The sequence below is a fragment of the Podarcis bocagei genome, assembly GCF_964188305.1.
Source record: "Podarcis bocagei genome assembly, chromosome: Z".
Taxonomy (NCBI): domain Eukaryota; kingdom Metazoa; phylum Chordata; class Lepidosauria; order Squamata; family Lacertidae; genus Podarcis; species Podarcis bocagei.
The window spans coordinates 35,106,862-35,131,063 of NC_138140.1; the positions used below are offsets into that span (position 1 = coordinate 35,106,862).

A 24,202-nucleotide genomic window follows, 5' to 3' on the forward strand; every position below is an offset into this window, starting at 1 on the left:
TTGCTATTTAGAATCCGGTTTAATTCATGGTGCAAAGAGAGCCCAAGTCTTGGGCCATTACAAACATTCACAAATATTCACACACACTCTGGTGGGCAGGACAGGGAGGGGGCACACAAGCAGACAAGCCCATTCAGCCTGGTGCCTAGGCCTTCATCTCTCGAGTTTCCAAATGCACTCCAGACCAAGGATTTGGGCGAGACACTCATTCCTCATGAATGTTGAAGAGCTTGGCAACTTCATTGAGGTCAGCGTGCTCTTCCCCATCCTTGATGATCTGCAAGAGAAATAAAGCAGCTTCTGCCTTGTGTTCCTTTACCTGCTAAGAGCCTACACTGTTCAGCTGAAGCTCCTGAACTACCACTTACTCCACCCTGCTAACAACCTCCATGGGGTGTCCTTTCTGAAAAGCCCCCCGCCCCCGGGCCAATCTCAGCACTGCTACTATCTCAGAAAACAGATTAGATGCAATGCAAGATACTTAATCTGCAAAACCTGGAATGAGATAGAACTAATGGCCCAGTCTAGGCCAGATGTAGACTGCTGTTTCTCAGGTTTGTTCCCTGTCATCTCCCGATAGAGGGAGGGGGCAGGGCTAGGAAATACCCTTGTCCAAGGTCTTAGAAAACAGCTCCCAGTCAGGGCAAATAGTACTGATCTATACGGGGGACAAGATGACATGACCCTAAATGAAATCCAGCTACTCATGTAATCTTGAGGACTCATATCCTGCCTTCTCTATTCCTTAGCTGTTGTGCAAGGCAGGCAAGAAGACCAGCCCTGTACTTCTCTTCCATTAGGCTATCAGGAGCATCACCTCCAAGCCTCCTACCTTGCAATTCACAATGCATTTATGGCTGTAAAGTTTGCTTTATGCTAGCTAGATCCTACTTGCAAGGTCTTCTTCTTCTCGTTGTTGCCACAAGAAAAAAAGTGTGAGCTGGGGAAGCAGTGGCGTGCTGCAGTTATTCTAAATAGCCACAGAGACCAAGCACACCAGATATATGGGTGAACACATGGAGAATGACACATTCCCTAGAAGAACTGTCTGTATCTTCACTAGCATCACCCTACTGGATCACTGGCATCTCATCCACGGAGAGTTACCCATCTCTATTCACAGCAGTCTGATTACAGCTTCAGAGTTTGGCAGACAAGTCAGTTCTAGTTCTGCTGGCCCTTTTTAAAAAAAATTATTTAAAAGAAGACCACTGATGCTAACTGCCAAATACAGCATCTCAAGGCAATGAGTGCCATAGGTTGCATCAACAGAACTATTACTTCTTCTGGACTATAAAAAGGCTGCAAGTGGCTTCTACAGGAAGTGCTTCTTTTTGCCCATGAAAAAGAAGCACTTCCTGTAGAAGCCACTTGCAGCCTTTTAAGTAAGGTATCTTCTACCTTTTCAGACCCAGGGCCTACTTTTAACCCAAACATGCATTTCTTAATCTTTTCCGGTATGTCTGAACAGTGGCAACACTCCTGTTGTGACCCACCCTGGGTCACCCTGAAGCCCACTAGTGGGTTCCGACCCACCAGTTGAAGACCAGTGGGCTAAGTAACGGCAGCCACGTGGATGTCGACGGCACACCCCATGAATAAACCCAACCCCCAGACTCATGCTGCTTACCTTTCGAGCAATTGGCATCCGGTTAAAAATGTTCCACAGCACAATTCCCACCACCACTTTATCCCTGAGGTAGAAAATGACGCCTTTCCCGTAGTCCTCTCCCTGCTGTGGGGACTGCAGGCTGGAAGGCGAGGCGGCTGAGACCTTGAGCTCTGGTGCTTCTAATTCTGTTTCACTCTCGGAGCGGATTCCAGTTCCTAGAATAAACTTGGTCTTAGCTTTGTGCACAGCCTGTTGGGCTCTCCTCTCCTCTCCTGCCTGCCTTGCATGCCAGGGTTCCCCAACCGGTGGCCCACCATATGATGATAGACTACAACTCCCATCAGCCCGTGTCAGCATGGCTAATGGCCAGGGATGATAGGAACTGTAGTCCAATACAGAAGGGCACGGATTGCCCACTTCTGGGATAATCTTTAGTAGGTTGCGTTTCACTCCAAGGGAGAAATCAAAAGCTACCCCTATGAGAAGAAACAAACACTTCCTCCAACCCAAGATGACTCTTTTATGAATCAACCAGTGGAAAAACTGAAGCTAAGCCCAAGCATAGCATGGTTAAGGAACGAAGTCTCACCTGATTCCTCTGTGGCTGATCTTGGGGTGTCCTTTGATGTTGCTTTAGCAAACACTCCCACAGTGGGCAAGCTGCCATCCACAAGACCAATGGCTTCATAGCCAACATCTGGGCCCAGATCACTCCTAAAGAACCAAGCGAAGACAGTAAGGGCTAGCTCAGAAATCCAAGGCAGGTTGTAACTGGCATTCTCAAAGCACAAAGAAAGAATGACTGGACACAGAGAGGCTCTGCAATATCTTGAATCTCTTTATTATAGCCCAGGAAAGTTGGCATGTCTAAAAAAAAACACCCCCAACTGCATCCATGTTTTTATAATGTGGGCTGAAAGCAACCAATGTTTTGGAGCATAACTCTTGGATTACAAGAAAAACAAAATGCTGTCACAGGTATTATGTAGAGTGGCATGTCATTGGTTGTTTTAGATGCATTTGTTCTACTCATGTGAACATGTTTTTAGCCATATGTGTTTTATCCGTGTTTGTTTTCATTTTTGTGAGCTGCCTTGATTCCCAGTTCTATGGTAGATAGATGACACACAGACAGACAGACAGTCAGACAACTCATGGGAAGTAAGGGACGGGGGTAAAAGTACCATCCATTGAAAACCCAACAGATATCAAAAGCTGCCTCATCCAGGTCAACTGCTGTCCACCAAGCCTAGAACTGTCCACTGTAACTGGTAGTGGCTGTCCAGGATCTACTGTAACAGACTTTCCCTATCAGCTGCTACCTGAGATCCTTTAACAGATAATGCTGGATTGAACCTGGAGCATTCTGCTCAACCATTTTAATGCCCTAAGAACTAGAACTTTCCTCTTTATTTTAAATAAAAGCTGAAGTATCAAGGACACTGACCACATCAAATCCTAGTTTGACAGAATATGTACAGCTTTTCGTTATAGCAGCCCTTTCTAATGTGGTTCTCTCCAGATGCCGTTGGATTCCAACACCATCAGCTGCAGCCAGCAGGGCCAATAGTTAAAGATGGTGGAAACTGTAGTCCAACAACAGAGACGTGCCATGTTGGCTACTCCTGCGAGTAGCAGAGGTAGGAGCCTTGGGGGAGATGTCTGGAATTCTGAGATGAGGAAATGAATATTCCATTTCATATTGCAAGGGGTGAGAAATAATAATAATAATAATAATAATAATGATGATGATGATGATGATGATGATGTAGTATCCAAGAATTAAGGAAAAGCATATCAGGAAGAAATGTTAGAACCTTCTCCTAGCTTTCTACTTGTGGGTTGTTGGATGCAGGATTTTTGTTTTTGTTTGTTTGTTTTGTATATTAAGGGAGCATTCAAAAACCAACCTCAATCTATAGCCTAACCATCTTATCCCCACCTTATTCTACTGCTTGGGTAGATCAGATCTCAGGTGAACATTTAGGATGTGACACAGCTGTTTAGCTCCTGTAACAGAGCTTGTGTTTTTTGTGGCAGCTTTTCCACACTGCCAGCAATGGTCCTTAGTGCATACTTAAGTGCATAAAGCCCCAGTTTCAATTCCCGGTATCTCCTACCAAGGATCTCAGGCACCAACACAGGGGGAAGATACCTCTGCCAGAGACCCCAGAGAGCCACTTTCTATCAAGAGCAGACAATACTGGGCCAAATGAACCAACAGAGTTAAGTTAATATGAAAGGCAGATTCTATGACTTTGCTACACCAAGTTGGTGCAAATGCAGTACGTTGAAAAGGTCCAGGAAGATCAGCTCAACCTGAGCAAAATCAGACAGAACAAGAGAATCCACATTACCAGAACATGGACTGGTGCCAATATGGCTTTGCTGCTCCCGTCATATTCTCTCCTGCCAGCCTTCCGCTCACCACAGCGTGGTCATGGTGCTCCACACGCCGCCTGCCTAGCTTGATGTCATAGAAGCAAGCAGCATCCCCTGCCTGGGAAAGGTGCAAAGGGTGAGGACTGGGCAGAGAAAGGTCAAATTAATGAGAGATTTATTTGGCTTCAATCTGGGCATTGTTGGTCTCCAGCTGGGAAAGGTGGCCTGAAACTCTTTTTAAGAATGCTTGCACCGTTAGTGGAGATGGAAAAAGAGGAAATGGGCTTTTGGAGAGTGATTAAAACTAGAGTGGAATGAAGCTGTCCCATATTCAGCACTGAATATGCTGCTAGTCACAGTCAGGAACCCTTAGCTATTTTCTTTTGGGGAGTAGGGAATTTGTGTCACGATGACCAGAAGCTTAACTTTCTTCGCTTTAAATGGGAACAGTTTCTCAGCATCCCATGCACATTACTGGATTCCATGCCAACAAGCATGTCATTCTCCTTTAACCCCTGCTCCTCAAAAGCAACATGCTTGGATGTTCCTTCCAACTGTCATCATCCAGAGGGAGAGAAAACAGCATTTGGGCACTCCTCCATTGTGATTAGATAAAAACTGAGCTTTGTCTCCCCCACTTCCTCCAGCAACCAATTTCCATTGCTGAGACCATTCAAGGGAGAAACAGCTGTAGCCACCTCTCCATTGTACTTACACCCAGGTCTATGACCTGCTGAATTACTGTCTGGCATACAGGTGTGAAGAGTTTTGGAGGAAAATTAAGACAGTCTAAAAACAGACTTCTCCAACCTCCAGATAGTTAGGACTCCATCTCCCATCGGCCCCAGCCAGCAAGGATGACAGGAGTTCTAGTACAAGAACATCTGGAAGTCTCCAGGTTAGAAAACACTGGTTGAAACCATATCCAAAACAGACTGCTGTTCAACTTCCAAAACCTTTCCACCCTTAGAACAAAGTTCTGAGGCACTGGACCATCCAAGGAAAGAAGCAGAGACAGGGCAGGGGAACCACTGATAAACAGACACAGTGAAATAGATCACAGGATGATGGATAAATAATTGGGGGGGGTGGGGGTGGAGAGGGCTAAACTGGAAGCATTGCAGGTGGATCATTCTGCAGGTCATTTGTAAGCATAATGTTCATGATGTGTACGTAAAGCTAGTTCTCTTTTGTAAACCACATTGGGAGAGCTTTGCCCTGGAAAGCTGCATGAATGTAAGCATTTTAATTATAATTGATGCTCTTATTATACAGGTGTGTATTCACCCCCCTTAAGCGTGATCGATTTGTGCGTGGTACTGGGAAATAATTAAACAGTTCAATTCAAACTTGGAAATGGTGGGAGAGAGGCTTTCTGACAAAAGTCACTTAAGAGTTCAGTGAGGGTGGAGGAAGCCCCAAAAAGACCGGAGGCACAGCAGGGATTTGTATTGGCTGCTCAGCCTCCTTGCCTAATAGCCGACGTGTGGGGTAGCTCAGGAGCAGCACTGCTTTCCCGCGCATCCTCCAGCTATCCCCAGAGCTTCAATTCCAGTTATGGATACTTTTGGATACAGTATTTTTTTGTTTGGATTGAAGAGAGAGTGGTAGAGGTGTTTAAAGGGTGTTTAGGGGTGCTCCCCATTTTATGCAATGTTACTTATGCGCACAGGGCCCCAGAACATAACCACTGCATTAAGTGGGGAGTTGCCTGTACTAAATCTTTATATTCAGTAAACTCTCCAGCAGCTCAGGCCCATTCAGACGCTCTCTCCATACATACACAAACACACTTACCACCCAGATATTGGAGCGGGCCTGGAGCTCTGCATTGACCCTAAAGCCCCCGAAGTCTGAGTCCACCTCCAGGCCAGCTGACTTGGCCAGTTCAACATTGGGCTCCAGGCCCACAGCTGCCACAATGTGATCGGTCTCCACCTGAAAAAGCAGAAAAAGCAGACCGTTTTTATAATTCCTCTGAAACTACCTGTACTATGTGGCTGCCAACACTTAGAAGTCTTAGCCCCAAAGTCCTTACAGTCCAAAATATGACAGAGAGGAGAAAGCAGAGGAAAAGGAGTGAAACAGGAGTCAGCTTAACTGGGGTGGAGAGGGGAAAGACTATGCATTTACTTCAGTTACACCGACTAAAGTTGGTTTCAGTAGGGAGCAGGAACCGAGGGTTGGGTTATATTATTATCACAATTCACTCCTTTTGTGCGCAGACAGACACACACAAACATAAGAAGAAGCAGGACCTGATCACAATAGCACTCTCCCCTCCTGTGGTTTCAAGTAACATTATTCACAAGTGTTAAACAGTGGTACCTCGGGTTACATACGCTTCAGGTTACAGACGCTTCAGGTTGCAGACTCCGCTAACCCAGAAATAGTACCTCGGGTTAAGAACTTTACTTCAGGATGAGAACAGAAATCGTGCTGTGGCGGCGCGGCGGCAGCAGGAGGCCCCATTAGCTAAAGTGGTGCTTCAGGTTAAGAACAGTTTCAGGTTAAGAATGGACCTCCGGAATGGATTAAGTACTTAACCCAAGGTACCACTGTACTGGCTCTGACAGTGGAGGCAGAACATGGCAAAGGCAGGTGATCCATCTTGTCACTTGCCCAGTACTCACTTTCCTTCCATCCTTCAGTCTTATTTGCAGTCGGTTTCCAACAACAGATACAGACTTGACAATGGCATTGGGCATCACATTCACTCCCTCTGCAAGTAAAGCACAGAAAACAACTACTGCCTGATGGCAGGAGGCAGAGAGATGCAGTGGAGAAAGACAGCATTGCTAGGGCTCCCAGATGTCTGCATTTTTCCGGACATTACTGGGATTTCAAAGGTGGAATTGACCTATGGGGGGAATTTCCAAAACATGGTGCTTCATCCTGGATCTTAGGCAGGTCAACAACTTTTGGGATCTTCTTTTAAAAAAACCTCGACAACTTTTGGGGTATCCTGATTTTTACTTTTTGAAATATGGCAACCCTAGCAATGCCTGAAGGTTGCACACTGCCTTGCTGCCAGACAGAGAGAAGACACAGCAGCAGGGTTGGTCAAGACCTGGAGGGCATCCAGCTCACCCCAGGGCAGCAAAAGGAACAGTGCTGGTGCCGCAACACCTTCAATTTAAAGCCAGTGATCAATTTGCTTCCCCCATGCTCATTGTAATTACTAGCACTGCACTCTTGCCTGCCACCTTTCCTTTCAATACCGGAAGTGCGCACATGGATGCTAACTTTATGAGCGAGTGCCTCTACATGCCTTGACTTCCTGTTCTTCCCCACTCCATTTGTGCTTTCATATCTATTAGGCTCATCAGCCTGAAGGCAGGGACTGTGGCATTTTAATAAATCTGTACAAACTTTAGGAGCTTTGTAAACTAAGCATGCAGGGATGGAACAGGAGTGCCACCAACCATTACAATGCAGCAGAGAGAGAGAGAAGGTGGGGGATTAGAATAATATAATTGTAGAGTTGGAAGAGACCACGAGGGTCATCAACTTCAACCTCCTGCAATGCAGGAATCTTTTGCCCAACATGGAGCTCGAACGCATGAATCTGAGATTATGAGTCTCACGCTCTGCCAACTGAGCTATCCCAGCTATTGCTTAAGGGGGAACATTAATAGCTGAGGCAGAAAGAGACTTGGCAGGGCAATTACAGAGGCATGGCAGGCTGGGATGCAGTTTACAAAAAGGGATCTTGCCTATGGTTATAGCTGACAGCAGGGAGATCAAAGGAAGGGTTGCAATGCAGGGTGCACAGAAGTCAGGAAGCGTTTTAAGTCAAGGGCCACATTCTCTCCGGGGGGGGAGTTACATACCAGCAGACATTCACTTTAATTCTGTTTCTGCCAGTCCCCCCCTTCCCCCTCAAAAAAACTTTTTCTTTCTCATGGCCCAACACAGAAACAGAACCGGCTCACCAGGAGAGGAACACAGCACTCGCTCCTCATTCCTGCAAGTTGCTGGGAGAGATGAGGTGAAACTGCAGCTGGGTGCGAATCTGCTGCAAGCCGGATTCAGCCTGCACAACAGCAGTTCCCCACTCCCGAGCTGCAGGAAGGAGCCTACACCTGGCTGTCCAAAGAGTGAAAACGCAGAGTAGCAATTGCGCAGGGAGTCAGAACGCAGATGCTAGGTGGCTGCTTTGGATGTAAGCGGCAGGGCAGATATGCTTTAAGCAGCTAGGAAAATGTGCCATGGCCATACTGCAGGCATGAGATAAGGATGCTGGGGTGGCAAGCGTCAGCTATGCCTCCTAGGATCAAGCGGCAGAGCTGCCTCATTGCACAAGGACTGTGGAACAGAAAGATGGCTTAGAGACAATTCTCATGCAAGCCTTCCTGCTGAGAGGCTCTTGCAGCCTCAAAATCAGACCATGCCAGTCTACAGCCCAGGCTGACATGCGTCTGGGTGCTTAAGGATAGCCTCTCAACAGCTCCAGCACGAAGGCAGAAAAGGAAGGGCGTTACCTCGCCTGACTTTGTTGGTGGTCCAGTGGCTCAAGTACTCAGGAAGAACTTTGCCCATGTTGCCATTCTCTGGGAACATCTGGATCACTTCTAGGCCCCGTGACTGTGCTGCAAAGGGAATTGGAGAGTGTGAGCTACAATTTGTTTTAGGGCATAATTCAAAGTGCTGGTTTAAGCCCTAAGGCCTAGGAGCAGAGTACATGAAAGATTGTATTTCTCCCATTTAAACCTGTCCATGATTTAAGAGGCCCTTCAGGTGTCCCCACCTTCACAGAGTAAGCAGGAAGAGACCTGGAAAAAGGGTCTTTTCTGAGCTAGCACCCAGTGCAGGAAATACCCTCCACAGACATGCCCATAAAATTGAAAGTTGGAATGTGTGTGAGAAGGGTTGAGCAAGTGAAGGCTATGTTTGCAAGGGAACCACAAGAGAAGGATGAAATTGCATGCACACAGGACTATAGCTGTAACTAGGAGGAGGAAAGGGACGTGGGTAGCGCTGTGGGTTAAACCACAGAGCCTAGGACTTGCCGATCAGTAGGTCGGCAGTTCAAATCCCCCTCAACGGGGTGAGCTCCTGTTGCTCGGTCCCTGCTCATGCCAACCTATCAGTTTGAAAGCACATCAAAGTGCAAGTAGATAAATAGGTACCACTCTGGCGGGAAGGTAAACGGAGTTTCCGTGAGCTGCTCTGGTTCGCCAGAAGCGGCTTAGTCATGCTGGCCACATGATCCGGAAGTTGTATGCCGGCTCCCTCGGCCAATAAAGCGAGATGAGCGCCGCAACCCCAGAGTCGGCCACGACTGGACCTAATGGTCAGGGGTCCTTTTACCTTTACCTTTACCAAGGAGGAAAAGGTAAGAAAGTTGTTATGGCTTGCGATTAAACCTGTAGAAGCTAATTGGCAGAAGTACTGCCATATATGGACATAACAAAAAAGCTTGTGCTTTTTTTCAAATTTGGGATGCCACCCTTCAACTACTTGATGGTTCAGGTTGTGTTGCACTGGCCTTGCAACACCTAAATAAAAATCCTGTTTGACTGACAATTGGTGTCTGGGTTCTATTGGCTGTCCAGGCTATTGGGTATGGAATCCAAAATTCCCCCAACAGCACCATCAGTGTTAGCTTTTGGCATCAAGTCAATAGAATTCACTGATTGTTTGGGGGATAATATCATTTTACAATTTTCTCAATTTGCAGGAAGACTGCAGTTGTTCGTTTCCATTGCTTTATCTCCCGTTTTTATCTTCAGTGCTGATGCTTTCTGATACTGTTGCTTCTTGGTGCTGCGTGCATGCACGAATGAGAGACAGATTTATTGTAAGATACCTTCGGAGCAAAAGACCAAGAGGTGCCATATGAATATTTAAACACCTGTGCATGCGTGTGCACACACAAGACTGAGGCTGGGAACAAGATTAGTCACAGCAAAAGCCAGTAAATGCATGTACTCCTGCTTTCTTTTATGCCCAGCAGACTTCTGCACACTCAAAAGTGAGAAACTCCTCAAGGCTGGTTTCTGTCTGCTTGGCTTCCTGGGAAATTGGTACACATCACCACTTAGGCAGGTCTGTTGTGCTCCAAGCTCCCAGAATCACCCATGCAGGAGAGTAGAACTTCAGTATCCTGAGAACAGCCACATTTAATACATTAACAACATTCTAGTCCTCATCACTGCAGAAGAGAATCATGGGGGGGGGGGGAGTGGCTGGGCAGCCTCTGGTGCAGTTTCAGAACCTGGGAAGATATAAGCTGGACCTCCAGTCATTAGCGGTGAGGATGGGGGGCTAAGACACCAGTCATTTTTTTAAAGGGACAACAGACTTAGCACATCTAGTCTACAATTAACCTTACTAGTTCTCAGGAGAGTGTGTCTCTCAACAACTCCAAGAAGTAAATCAAAAGGCAAAAATTTGAACATGGGCGGAACATGTGAGATTTTACATGCTGACAAACTGACCTAATTGCAGTGAAAACAACCCAGACCCGACTGATTCATTCCGAGCAAGGCAACTCACTGCGTTTATTCCACTATTCTCATTTCTAAGTCCTTGCATTGTGGCACAGCGCTTTAAAATTCTTGCCTTGTTCATCACCACAGCAGCAGGTTTGAACAGGGAGTAAGAGTGGTTTAGCCAAATAAGCTTGATGATCCAGTGGCTATTTATACCCTGGTATCACACTCTCAACTCCTGCTCTTTGCAGACTCTCACTAATCAGAGGTCACGCTTACCTCTTCGCCCCAAAGCACAGGCTAACTCACTACCCAGGAAACCACCGCCAATAATGGTGACTGACTTGACTTCTCTGGAAATTTTCTCCAGTGAACGGAAATCTTCAACCTGCAAGGAGATAGAGGAGCATTTCAGTAGTTCTCTTTAGTCAGTGTTAGTAATGGTGTCCCTGTTCAGTACATTAATCAGAAAAGTTCTTAGTTTATAGTTTCTCACTGAGACCAGTGAGCTACAAGGCGAGCAGAGGACCTAGGAGCCCATTCTCTTTTGGTATTGCTTGAGGTCTACAGGTAACACAAGACAGGGATGTGAGCTTTCCATAACCAACAGGTGAGAATCTGCAGTTCACCCAAATTGTGACTGAGTAGTGCAAAAATGACAAATCCCCCCATTTTTTTCAGTTCAATATCCACACCCCATTTTTTCCTTCTAAAGAAGCCTTCTAAAAGCAACATAACAAAAACAGATACAATATCAACACAATAAAGCAAAATAAGAGAAGACATTATCAAACAATGAAAGTCAATGCAAGCTAAGCTAGCAGTTTGAAGGAAAGCCAAGCTTTTGTTGTTTGTTACTAGTTGATTAGGGACGCGGGTGGCACTGTGGGTTAAACCACTGAGCCTAGGGCTTGCCAATCAGTAGGTTGGCGGTTCGAATCCCCGCAACAGGGTAAGCTCCGATTGTTCGGTCGCAGCTCCTGCCAACCTAGCAGTCTGAAAGCACGTCAAAGTGCAAGTAGATAAATAGGTACCACTCTGGCAGGAAGGTAAACAACGTTTCCGTGTGCTCCACTGGTTCACCAGAAGCAGCTTAGTCATGCTGGCCACATGACCCGGAAGCTGTCTACAGACCAACGCCGACTCCCTCAGCCTATAGAGCGAGATGAGCGCGCAACCCAAGAGACGTCCACAACTGGACCTAACGGTCAGGGGTACCTTTACCTTACTAGTTGATTTGGTAACTATGAAAACTCTTGGTTATGGACAAGATTTCAATCCAAATTAAATGGGGCACAGAACCTGTTCTTTGCGGATGATAGTCTAGAAAAATGTTTTTCATTTGCTGCACATTTTAACATTTTTAAAATGTTCTTAACATGTTTAAATGTTTGTTATTGTTTCCAATGTTTTTAATACTTTTATTTTAAATCAACTGCACTGTTCCAACTACTTTGTTGTCTGCCACCCTGGGCTCCTTTGTGAGGAAAGCAGGATAGAAATTAAACTCTCTCCCTCTCTCTCTCTACACACACTCAAGAAAAACAACACATGAAAGACACTTGCATCTAATGTTATCAATTTGGGGTGGCAGGGAGGGGGGGAAGAAGACAAGGAAAAAATGAGAAATTGCTCTGGGATTTTCTGATATCTTTCATATCTTGAGATGTTCAAGAAACACTAGTGCTTGTCTGCTTTGCATTTTCTTTTTTTAATATGCTTTTTAGGGGGGAATCAAACAAGTCAATTAATAAGCATAAATTAATCATGGCAACTGATGGATGAATTGTTGGTCAAAAGATGGTTCCCCTCTTCAGATTACCTTCCGGAAAAGGGTGAGCCTCTGCTGCACCTCTTTGCCTGCCCTCTCAATCACAGGAAGATTCCTTGGAGAACCACCTGAGGACACAAACGAAATACCAAAATCACATCTAGGCAGAATATCAGAGCCCTCTGGCATCTTGGCTAATACATCCCATGTCCACCCACTGTAGACCGAAAGAGAAAAAGAAGCAGCCTCCACATCCTAACCTGTGGCAATTAAGCACTTGTCGTAGGAGATCTCTGAACCGTTGTCAAGTTTCACTATGTTGCCTCTGATGTCCATGTGGACCACCTGCAAGTCAAACACAAATTCATGTTTCGCACAGAAATGAGTGAGCGCACAGAACCTGAGCAGCATTCCCTAATGCAGCCTTTCTCAACCTTGGCTCCCCAGATGTTGTTGGGACTACAACTCCCATTATCCCTGACCACCGGTCCTGCCAGCTAGGGATGATGGGAGTTGCAGTCCAACAATGTCTAGGGACCTAAGGCTGGGAAGAGCTCCCCTAACAGGTAACCTTTGCATGCCAGTGGTGTGTGGGGCCAGAGGCAAAGTGGGCAGAGAAATGGTTCTAACTCTTACTTCTGTACAGCTGGCTTCATTCAGCCATGCAAAAGCCAAAGACTCCCATTCCCTCTATCTCTACATTCAGGCAAACAGGGTGCATCACTGCAGTTCAAGGATGCATTCCAGCCAGGAAAACACACACAAGGAGGATAAAGAGAAGGGCTGGTATGAGTCATCGCCTAAGGTTGGGGGCTAAGCAGAGAGGCTTGGAGGGCCAACATTGCCCCTGAGGCCTGAGGTTCCTCACACTGCCTACATCATCTTGAGAGGACCTCCTATGGGCTCCTCTGGCTTGGGTGACAATAAGAGAAATGGAGGCAACCATTGCTATGGAACAAACTATCCATTGCCTGGTGCCAACTCTTATCTTCTGGCACCAGGCAAGCCCTTTTTAATTTTTGCAAGCCTTTTAACATTTCTCCTCCCTAGGAACATAGGAAACAACCTTAGTACAAGTCAGGCTACTGATCTATCTAAATACACATTGTCTGTGCAGACTGGCAGCAAAAGCTCTCTACCATTTCCAGCAGAGGTCTTTCCCAGCCTGACTCAGAGACTGAACCTTTGATCTTCCACAGCCAACATATGCACTCCGCTAATGAGCTACGACCCTTCTGCCAGCCCCCTGCTAAAATTGGGTGTCATGCTGTTTTATATACAGAATCATCTCTTTCAGTTTTGACACTGCTTGGGTTTGTTATTGATTCTGCTTTGGTTTCAAGAAATAAAGGAGAGATATGGTACTGATGAAACAGATGTAATCAATGCTACACTAACCTTCCTTCCAGTGAGGACGGCCACTCCACCATTCTCTAAGTGAGGCAGGTCACGTGCAGATACATAGAACGAAGGTGGCTGGAAGTATATACTGCAGTGGGGTGATAAATAAGATGGGAGAAAGTGATGCTCCACTCTAAGTAGCCATTATCTTCAGACTTGCTTCCTCCCATGCATACCTCCACATACTCAAACCCAGTAGTGGTCAATGTGGTCCCCTCCAGATGCTGTTGGATGACATCTCCCATCATCCCTGACCATTGGCCCTGGGGCTGGTGGGTTTTGGTAGTCCAACAATGCATGGAAGACCCTACATTGCCTATTCCTGTTTTAATATCTCCAGAGGTGACCCTGCTTCAAAGTGCTTGCACTACTCTCCTCAAGTTATGCAGCTGAAAATTAGGACTTCTGGGTAGTGATAGCCTCTGGGTGGAATTCACTGCCCCATGAGGCCAGTGAAAGTCAGTCCTTGATGAATATTTAAAAGCAGGTAAAATCTTAGTTAGGAACAACACTTGCTGCTTAAGACTGGCTGCTGCTGCTGTTATTTTATTGTTACAGGTTGTTATTATTATACAGGGTGCCTATTTTTATTGTGCTTAAAGGTAAAGGTAAAGGGACCCCGACCATTAGGTCCAGTTGTGGCCAACTCTGGGGTTGCGGTGCTCATCTCACTTTATTGGCCGAGGGAGCTGGCGTACAGCTTCCAGGTCATGTGGCCAGCATGACTTAGCCGCTTTTGGAGAACCAGAGCAGCACACGGAAACACCGTTTACCTTTCCACTGGAGCGGTACCTATTTTTTTACTTGAACTTTGATGTGCTTTTGAACTGCTAGGTTGGCAGGAGCAGGGACCAAGCAACGGGAGCTCACCCCGTCACGGGGATTCCAACCGCCGACCTTCTGATCGGCAAGTCCTAGGCTCTGTGGTTTAACCCACAGCGCCACCCACGTCCCTTTATTGCGCTTACTGTTGGATTATTATATCATTCAATGGGTCATAAGCTGCCTCGAGAGCCCTTAGCTTTTGATCAACAAAATTGGACAAAAATGCTAAACTGTACATTAAACTTAAAACTCAAAAGCAATTCTTGGGAAAGATACCAGGATCCTTCATGCCAGGGATGGGTTGACCTCATACTTTTTTAAAAACACAGAATCTTCATGGTCCACCAGCATGTTTTAAAGGTACAAAGTAAGCAATTCACAATGTCTCAATACTTAAGCCGTAACTGATCTGTGTTGAGCAATCCTGAGTATACACTCTTGCTCAAGGACATACAATGAGCCATGCTGGACCAAGAGCCAAGAGGTCCATCACTGTTTGCAAGGATCCTGGCAACAAGCAGGTCTAGGAGCAAATGCCCCAACCTGCAGATAACAAACCAACTTTTTTGCTCCAAATTTATTCAGTTGGGAAAGAGCTCATTGCCAAGCAGGAACATGAGGCACCTATTTGGGTAACAGCAGATACTTTCCAGGGCATTGCTTTGGATTCCAAGTCTCAAACACTCACATTGATCATCATTTTGGCACATTTGGGGGGGAAATGTAGTGAGGGAGGAACAAGAAACCCACCTCCTCTGTTTACCATTCCATTGCTTGAACCGCAGCGTTTCTGGGACATCTGGGTCATCTGAAAACCACAGTTCTTTGGAAAGTGGGGGCCGCATGTATGGAAGTTCAGGGTCTTCAGACACAATCAATACCTTGGACATGAGGCAGTGGAAATATTTACCTTGAGAACTTCAACAAGTACAAGAAAATTTGATGTCGCAGCCAAACTTCTGTCACTTACCTTGGCCCCAGGATCTCGAGCCCGGATGGATCTGGCTGCAGCAAAAGCAGCAGTGCCTCCACCAATTAGTAGGAAAGGAGCATGGGACGGAACTTCTGAGCGAGCGGCTGCTTCTGTTTCTTGGGCTGCAAGCAACAGATAACCAAGTGGATAGTGAAGGCAACCACAAAGGTACACCCGAACAGAAAAAGGTCTCTCGTCCAAAAGAAACAGAAAGAGAAAAGAGCTAAGTCTCATCTCTCTGCCTGAGAATAATTTTAATACCAAAGAAACAATATTAGTGTGTAATATAGTGACTTCATGTATTCAACATGCATCTGATATTTTCATTGTTGCAATCCTCAGAACACCCCTATGAAGTAGGTCGATAGTGCCACCGACAGATTGGAAATGAGGGGCTGAAGCTGAGAGGACAGTAGCTTACCTAAAACCACCTCTCGGCACAAACAACTGTCAGGTGTGATGTGAATTGTAGCAAGACCTGGAGGGGTACAGGTGCTCTGCTCCTGTTGTAAGCCTTACTACAACTTAGCAAACCCTCCAAAACAATGGTGGTCACTCCAAAGAGACAAACAGGGTCAGCCTAAAGCTTAAATCCAGGTTAAATTCCTTGACATCACCATGTAGGGACAGGAAACCCTGGAGGGCAGGAGATAATATTAAGCTAGACAGATCACTGTTCTGACTCTGTAGAAAGCAGCTTCCTGTATTCACAGTAGCATCAAAACCACACCAGGATCACAAGCCCAAGCACAGGGGCAAAATACAGAATTTTCCTAGGGGACCCCAAAAACGTCTCTTCCTTCCTTATAATCCAAAACAGAAGAGCTCCATCATAGCCTCCACTGCAGCATTTATTTCTGAACCAGCACACATTGTAAAAATAACACTATTCAAAGATACTTTGGTGGTGGTGGGAAGGATACAAAGTCTGTCTGTCTTGAAGCACTCTCTCACCTGCTGTGCTCTGGGAGGCAGCATCTGCTTCTGGAAAGAGAGGAGATGCAATTTGGAAAGCTGCCCTGTGCAGGTAAGCAGAATGCAACTTCACATCACATGCGGATCAGGCCAACGTGCTAATTTGATGGGGATGTCTGCTGCAGCTAACAGGATAGGGTCGTATTTGCTCAGAATCTTACTGCTAAAGGCCTATTTTCCCTCTGTTGACAGCTCCGTTTCCTTACATGATGGTAAAACCTTTTTAAACAGCGAACCTCATTTGGACTCTCTTCTTTGCAGATCCCAGCTTGCAAACCAACATTTTATATCAGGGACCTGCTTTGACTCCTATCAACCCCAGCCAGCATGGACAGCTGTGAGGAGTGATGAGAGCTTGAGCTCAACAACATCTGGAGGTGTTACACATCCCTCTTCTAAAGGTTGAGGCAATCTTGATAAAGCTAGATACATACCTGACAGGGGTTTTGCATCCTGCTCGGGGCGCTGATCCATGGTTGCAATGCGCTCATTATACCGCTTTTGATCTTCTCTTAATGTCTTGTACGCCTAGACAACCAAACAGGTGACAATTTTGACATACATTTGGTTTATCTTTGCATTTACTGTTAGCTGAGCAATTGGCTTTTGTCCACCCGGCACACTCAGGAAAAGTGGCTTCATTCCAAGGAAGTAAAGCAAAAAAAAAGGGAAGCGTCTGCCTCCCCAGGGGAGGGCAGTGGGAACACATTTTATACAAAGATTGTGGGCTTGAAATGCAAGGGGTAATTTGAGAGTCCCCTTTTGCAGATGGGAGAGAATTTCTGCAACTCCAAGTGAAGGTTGCTACAGAGCACTGGCCAGGCTTAGATTCAGCAAACATATAAAGGTGCAGACAACTGGAAAACCTGATTCATGGATCAGCAGCTACTGGGCTCTGGGCCAAATCCAAATGTTGCTCTCTTAAGGCAGCATCAATGCAGGGGCAAGACAGCTGTGGGATGGGGGAAGCAGTGGCTGTGGTCTTGAGAGGCTAGATAAGTCTCAGCAGGCTAGTCGTACTCAAATGTTGCCTCTAGTGAAAGTCGCTGTCGACTGGAGTTATATTGCTGAGAAATAAGTTGGTTCAAAGTGTGCCCGTGGACTATTTCTTCCCCTCTCAACAAAAAGTAAATAAATAAAACCATGTATAGTTCCCCAAAGGGGGTCTGAAAAAGTAACAGGATACCCCAAATCCATGCAAAAAGTGAATTAAAGCATCTATTAGCAAGAAGCAGAAATCACACAAATATGAGGAAGAAGTAGGGGAGAAAGGAAAGTTAGCAATTGCTAAAAATGAAAAAGTGTGCAAGGTTCTTCTTAAATAGGAACAAAATTGTGTAAGATAAAAGAATAATGATGGAGAGACAGAGAGAGATAGACAGAGAGAGAATCAACATCCATCAACAAAGAAGCTGAGCCTTCAAAGATAGCAGGAGCAAAGACAAGCATTTGATTTATCACAACCAGAAGCATGAACTCCAAAGTCAGCCTTCCCCAACCTGACACTCTCTAGATGTTTATTTGGACTCCCACTAGGCCAAGCCAACATGGCTGAAGGTCAGTACTGAAGGGAGTTGTAGTGCAACAACAACTAGAGAGCACCAGGTTGGAGAAGGCTGCAGTAAAGCTCGATTTTATAGAAAGATTAGGCTGTGAACATTTAAGACTGCCAGCATGAAATGGCAACCTTCAGTTATGTCATGCACCACCCACCAGCCCCGGCAACCAAACTCAATGGAAAGCAGCTTACATAAGCACCTGCCCCCGTAACTGCTCCTCCTACAATTAAGAAGTACATTAGGTTGCTGCTGCCCTTGCCAGGAGCACCTGGAGACGTTAGCGATCTAGAAGGGGGTCTGAGATGCAGGCACTGCAAAACTGTAAAAGGAGACAGGGAGGAAAGAGAAGAGGGAAAGGAAGCAGAGAGCTCTGAGTATGAAATTAGGACACTGGATTATACAGATCTTGGGGTGAGCAAGGGCTGTGTCAAAACCAGTATGCTAAAAGACAGAAGATGTTCATTCATAGTAAAGAAAATGACTCTTTTCATCCCTGATTCATTGTAGATTTAGCTTTGACCATGAAAAGAAGCAGCCTTGTTCAAGAACAGCCACTGCCTTCCCCTCCTGCAGCTGAGGCATGTGAGAAGGTGAGGTCCGCACATAACAGCTGCTATTTCATGAAATTATTCTGCAGAAGAGAATGCTAAAGCAGGTGTTTGTCTTACTCCCAGATGCCACAATCATTCCCCATTACCACCAGCAGTTGCAAAGGTTCTGCTGCTTCTTTGGATTGGGTCCTAAACATTTTGACATGATGGTGATGATGTATGAAGTGGCAACATTGCACAAGAGGTACACACTATTCCAAAGTTCCTTTCCTATCTCTCAAAATAAATGAGAGGCACACTCTGAATCTCCATCTAGTCGCTTTCTGAGATTATTCACATCTCTCTGTTCAAGGAACCCAGCATAATGTCTTAAGGTGGCAGGTAACTGTACATTTGCACAATGCACTAGATTTACCCATGTCTCCACCAAAACAGGTTTCAAACTGCCCACCCCGTACTGTTTTTTTAGAAGAGGAAGCACATGCAAAGAGTAGAGTGTGTGCTTTGCATACACAAGTCTCCAGTTCAATTGCTGGCATCTACACTTTAAAAAAAGTATCGGGAAGTAGGTCATGGGAGATATCTCAGCCCCAAACCCTGGAAAATTGTCACCATTCAGTTGCCAAAACAATGGGCGGCTCAATGGCCTCTTTTCATTTACAACATCAGTTATTAGCTCCTTTGAAGAGTGTTTTAGGCTGTCCCCAGCAGTTTCTTTTTAGAAAATGATTTTGGTGTGTTCCACGGGCAGATCCTCTGAATGGTTTGGGAAGCATCTGATGCTGCATAAGTGGTCAAGCTAAGAAAGGTTAGGCTTGGCCAGTCCCTGGGATCAGAGACCACTGGGAACCTCAGGTTAAAAGTAGCTAGTATAATAGATATTGCTTAGAACAATATCTTTATATATTGTTTTGTTGTTTAGAAAACCTAATGCTTTAATTGTAAGCTATGCTTTATATAGGCAAAGTCCAACGCAAAAGCTTTCCTAGTAAAAGGGTTTCAACAAAGAGACAACGGATGACTGGTAATAGCCAGACTAGTAATAGACTGTGACTTGGCAATGGCCCTGGACAGATCAACTACTTGTCTGACCTAATAAATATTTCTTACCCCCATTCTCCCTAGTACCACAGTTCCTGGCAGCTACTCCCAAATCAGCACAAGTCCAAAATAGCTGGTCAGTAGTGGCATCAGTGGCTGATGCAGGATTTCACCGGGGTTGGGGGCAAGAAGAAGAGACACTGAATAATAGCAGCTTTTCTATTTTAAAAGGGTCTCCAGTGGGCCATGGAAACCTTGCTGAGACAGAGCAGCATCAAAGCAAGACAAATGAGCCAAAAACTAAGAACATATTGCACAAACGCAATCAAAGCATCCTGCAGATCCCGACTGCTTAAAGACTCAGGGGTTTCGATTCTCAGAGAACAGACAAACCAATTGTTCTGCTATCAGGTTCACGCATCAGGCTCATGTACCCATTCTTTCCCCAAAGTTTTCCAGTGATGGCCTGGAATCTTGGTTTGAAATGGATTTCCAAATCTGTTTTGTAGGCAAACCATAGTTTGATTGAGTTGAACATAACAGCCACCCATGGTATACTCAAACCAGGAAGGGAATCAGTGTGCAAGGAGTGCAACAAGTCTAAGGTCTGATCCTGGTGACCAAACCATAATTTAAGAACAAAGCCAATGTTCCTATTTTGCCCTCGGTTAAGTCCTGCTATTTAAGAATCTGATTTTAAACAATAATTCATAACTGACCTTCTTTTGAAAAAAGGGTATCGTGGGAGGGAAATCCTTAAACCAAATTTGCATATACCCAATCTCCAGGAATACCAGAATACCAAATCTGCAAGTTTCCTCGGAGACTAAAACAATGGCTTTGTCTACTGCTAATGTCATAAGCTATGGCATTTACAGCATTATACAATGTGTCTGGAAAGCAGCAATAAACAGAACTCTCAGGCTAAGCAAGTGTATCAGCCTGTGCTTAGGGACTAGCTCAGTGTATGATGCAATAATTGCTAAAAAAAAATCTCTCCTTTACAAAAAAAATCAGAATTCTTCCAACCAGTAAGAATAAACACAGAATTTCAATCTAGTTTCTGTACAAACTCAATAAAGTGGTACCTTGGTTCCCGAACGGCTTGGCTCCCAAACGCTGCAAACCCACAAGTGTTCCAGTTTGTGAATGTTTTCTGGAAGCTGAACATCTGTTTCAGCTGTTGGCATTGTTTCTGGAGCCAATCAGCCCCAGATTAGAAGCTGTGCCTTGGTTTGCAAATGTTTTAGAAGTCAAACGGACTTCCAGAACGGATTAAGTTCAAGAACCAAGGTACCACTGTATAGCAGACAAAGTAGCCATTTGTTTGTGGATATATAGTGTTTGCCCTTCTGGTGAGATAACTGAAACAATGAGAGAAATGGTTAACTTCTGAGCCAGGCTTAACTTTGCTCCTGTGAGATTTTTCAGACGGAGAAGGGAAGCACAGAAACAGAGATGAGAAGCAGGAAGAGCAGAAACCAAAGGAGAGCTTAGAAGAGAAATGACCACCGTGTAGCAGGAGACATCTTGCTCTTTTCTTGACCATCAGGCCTTTCTACTTACATAGGCCCCTGCTCCTAAGGCGGATAAGCCCACAAGAAAGGCAAAGACAGTATTTTCGCCTTTGCCTCCCGGAACACCAGAACTAGTCATTTGTCTGCTCAGCTGAACTTCTAAGGGAACTTTCCATCGCTGAAAGAAGTTGCCTGGAAACACAATTTGTTAGGAGGGAGAATAGTCAACAGCTAAGTTATAAATTGACAGTTGAGCAATCTACTTGTTTCACAGCCAGTGCTACATTGGTACTAAAATTATTTCACTGAGACATCCCAAAAGATAAAAATTGAGCTGTTTACCCTCTAATGCAAAGCACGAAGGTGGGCCTCGGATTTAAAATAAGGGGTTCAAGGTGGCTCACAACAAGGTTCCTCCCCTCCTCCCCCCATCTCTATATTCACAATCACTTTGCAATGAAGGTTAAGTTGAGAGACAAGAGCCACATTAACACATAATAGATATTCTGGTTTACCGTGGTTTATTGTGAATGTGAAATAGGCTGGTACACATGCTGTCCCATCACTCCCACTTTAGTCTTCCCCGGGGCAAATAGGATAAGCAAACCACAAAACCTTGGTTCCCTTTTATGTCTGAACCAAGAATCATGGTTTGTAGCTCCCTAAGAGGCCATGATCTCCAAGCCATGCCTTCAGGTTGGCTAGCAATCATGGCTTGTTAGGAAGCAACAAAGAGCAATTGCTTCAACACCTGTACTTTGAAACTCCCTGCTTATTGCTATTAGGCAGGCACCATCACTATAATCTTTTAGATGCTTGCTGAAAACTTTTTGTTTCAATCTTATACCTGTCACATGCAATCCTATACATGTATATTAGCCACACTCAGTGATACTTCCTCCCAGGCAAGTGTGCAACGGTTCTTGGTCAAATTCAGTTGGCAACTGGGTTCAGCAGAATACACTCAAATGTACCAATAGTAATCTACATCATTGGCAACTCTGAGGCCACAACTTAGAACCATAGCAAGCTCTGAGGCCACAGCCAAGAACTAAGTTTAACACTGACTAAAAGCATTGATTGACAACTTGGCATTCCATTCCTGTCCACAGGCAAGTGGACTGATTTCCAAAATCAAGAGTAACTGTTCATAAGCACCCATTAACTTCTCCCTGTTACTAAGTCCCCTAGAATTACAAACCTGCAATAATTTTTACTTACCTGCTTTGTACTCATAAGGGACATTGCTCTTGTGAGTGAAAAACAGACTGGTTTATTTGTTTAAAGGAGGCTTAAAAGTGCAGCAAACATGTGAAGGAGTGGCAGAGAGCACTCTGTCCCTCCTTCATCAGCTTGCTAATTTGCCTATGTGGAATTCCGGATCCAATACAAGACTGCTTCAGCTGTGATTTAACACCTTCAATGACATAGTAAAGGTTAAGTAAATGGGAGTCTGTTTTCCCCATCATGCCTACTACAATTTAGTCACATGAGTCTTGCAGCCCAAGTCTATGCAGAGCTAAGGTATTCCTAAGCTCACTGAAATCATTGACTTTAAGCACCATTAATGTGTACAGAATCAGACTTGTTAGAGATGCAGAGAGCTAAGCTTTAAATATTCCAGCATCCCTACTCACTTCTTTCTTCATTACTATAACCGCATTTTACTTGAAAACAAAAGAAGCTACAACTAACACACATTCCATTCCTCAGCGATCAACAGGGAAATTGCACCAAAATGATTTGAGACATATTTCCAAGCAAACACATTTATAATTGACCAGGGAGAAATATAGGCTTACATTCTTGATTTCAGAAATGAGATCATTTTAGGAATTCAACAGCCAAATTACAGTAGTTAGATGTGACCAATTACAGTAGTTAGATGTATGAACACGTCAAGTGCTGGGCTCTTCTTGAAATCTTTCATTTGATTAACCAACACCAGGAGGGTGTGTTGACTCTAGGCACTGTACTTTGATATTTGCCCATTTAGGTTTACCAAATTCTCTTCTCTGGCCTCTTAATACCATCCTAACTTTAATCCTAACAAATTTGAAAATAAATAAATAAATGTTCTCCAAAAATGTAGCCTATTAACATATGGGTGCCAACAAAGGCTTTTTAGGACGTAAGCAAAGGATGACACAACAGTAATAATTGGTTGCAAGACCAATAACTCTATCTTTTAGGATAGGAAAGTGAGTTCCATTCACTTGGAAAGATCTGGAATTGTTGTTGTTGGCATCCATCTATCTCAAGAGACAATGGCGTGCCCCTCCCGGAGTGAACTGGGTAGCTACATATCTGTACTTTACACATGTTTATTACTTAATTAATAAGCCCCACTGAAATCAGCAAGGATAACTTCCAGGTAGACCTGCTTGGGAATAATACGTTGGTCCTCGTTTGTTTGTTTTTTCCCTTTAAGAGCTTTAGGGGAGACTTGGCATGCACATCAACCTTTGCAGAAGTATAGCGTTATAACGACCCATAAACTTCCTTGGAATAAAGAGTCAGTTTCGCATTGCCTTTGTGTATTATGCGGTACCTCGGGGTTTTTCTTTGTTTCTGGTTAGCTGGCAACTCCATCCTAAATAGCTCTCCTTGGCCCACCCCCACCCCGAGAATCAAAGCAGGTGGAACTGATTTCCTTATGTGGGCATCTGGAACGAATGAAGCAATTTCGTAACTAGAAGTTGTGAACATGTTACCTACGTTCAGAATTAGCGGGTGTGTGTGTGTTTAATGTACCCTAAAAACAAAGACACGTCATTTATGGCAATCACACTGCAGCAAAGGAAGCGCTGAACCCATTTTCCCGAAGGGGAGACTGAGGGACTTCTGGAAAGACCTTCTGGAGATTCGCACCCCCCCCCACCTGTCCTGCCTTCCCCTTTCAGGCCACGCCGGCGAAACCCCCGCTCACCTGTCCCCGCACGACCCCGTGACCTTGGGCCCAGCGCCCGCACTAGCCTGGTAGCCACGCGGCAGCGGAACATGATGGCGGCGGCGGCAACGGGGACCGACCCGATTCAGGTTCGATCCAGGTCTCCACCTCTACTGACAGAAAGACGCCCGCGGAACCCCGGTCTCCCTGCGCACGCGTGTTCCCTGTCAGCGCGCGCTGCCGCTCTAGGAACGGGGGCTCTGCGACT

General features: G+C 45.2%; 1 protein-coding gene across 6 annotated transcripts; it reads right to left on the bottom strand.

Annotated features, from left to right (window-relative positions):
- On the bottom strand, positions 1–24,153 carry AIFM1 (apoptosis inducing factor mitochondria associated 1). Of its 6 annotated transcripts, none has more exons than XM_081179440.1 (17): positions 23,974–24,153; positions 18,127–18,254; positions 16,811–16,904; positions 16,356–16,385; positions 15,399–15,523; positions 15,179–15,309; positions 13,601–13,691; positions 12,463–12,547; positions 12,254–12,330; positions 10,711–10,819; positions 8,479–8,586; positions 6,628–6,716; positions 5,792–5,932; positions 3,970–4,112; positions 2,202–2,326; positions 1,631–1,827; positions 1–277 (listed from the first exon to the last, which is right to left on the bottom strand). In XM_081179440.1, exons 1-17 carry the CDS (start codon positions 24,044–24,046, stop codon positions 206–208), a joined length of 1,818 nt encoding a protein of 605 aa, XP_081035566.1. In that variant the 5' UTR covers positions 24,047–24,153; the 3' UTR covers positions 1–205. The 6 variants fall into 6 exon arrangements, with proteins under 6 accessions (XP_081035566.1, XP_081035565.1, XP_081035568.1 ...); XM_081179439.1 differs by lacking the exon at positions 18,127–18,254 and adding an exon at positions 21,094–21,236 and having other exon boundaries at positions 23,974–24,152; XM_081179442.1 differs by lacking the exon at positions 16,356–16,385.
- Positions 24,154–24,202: the final 49 nt, after the last annotated feature.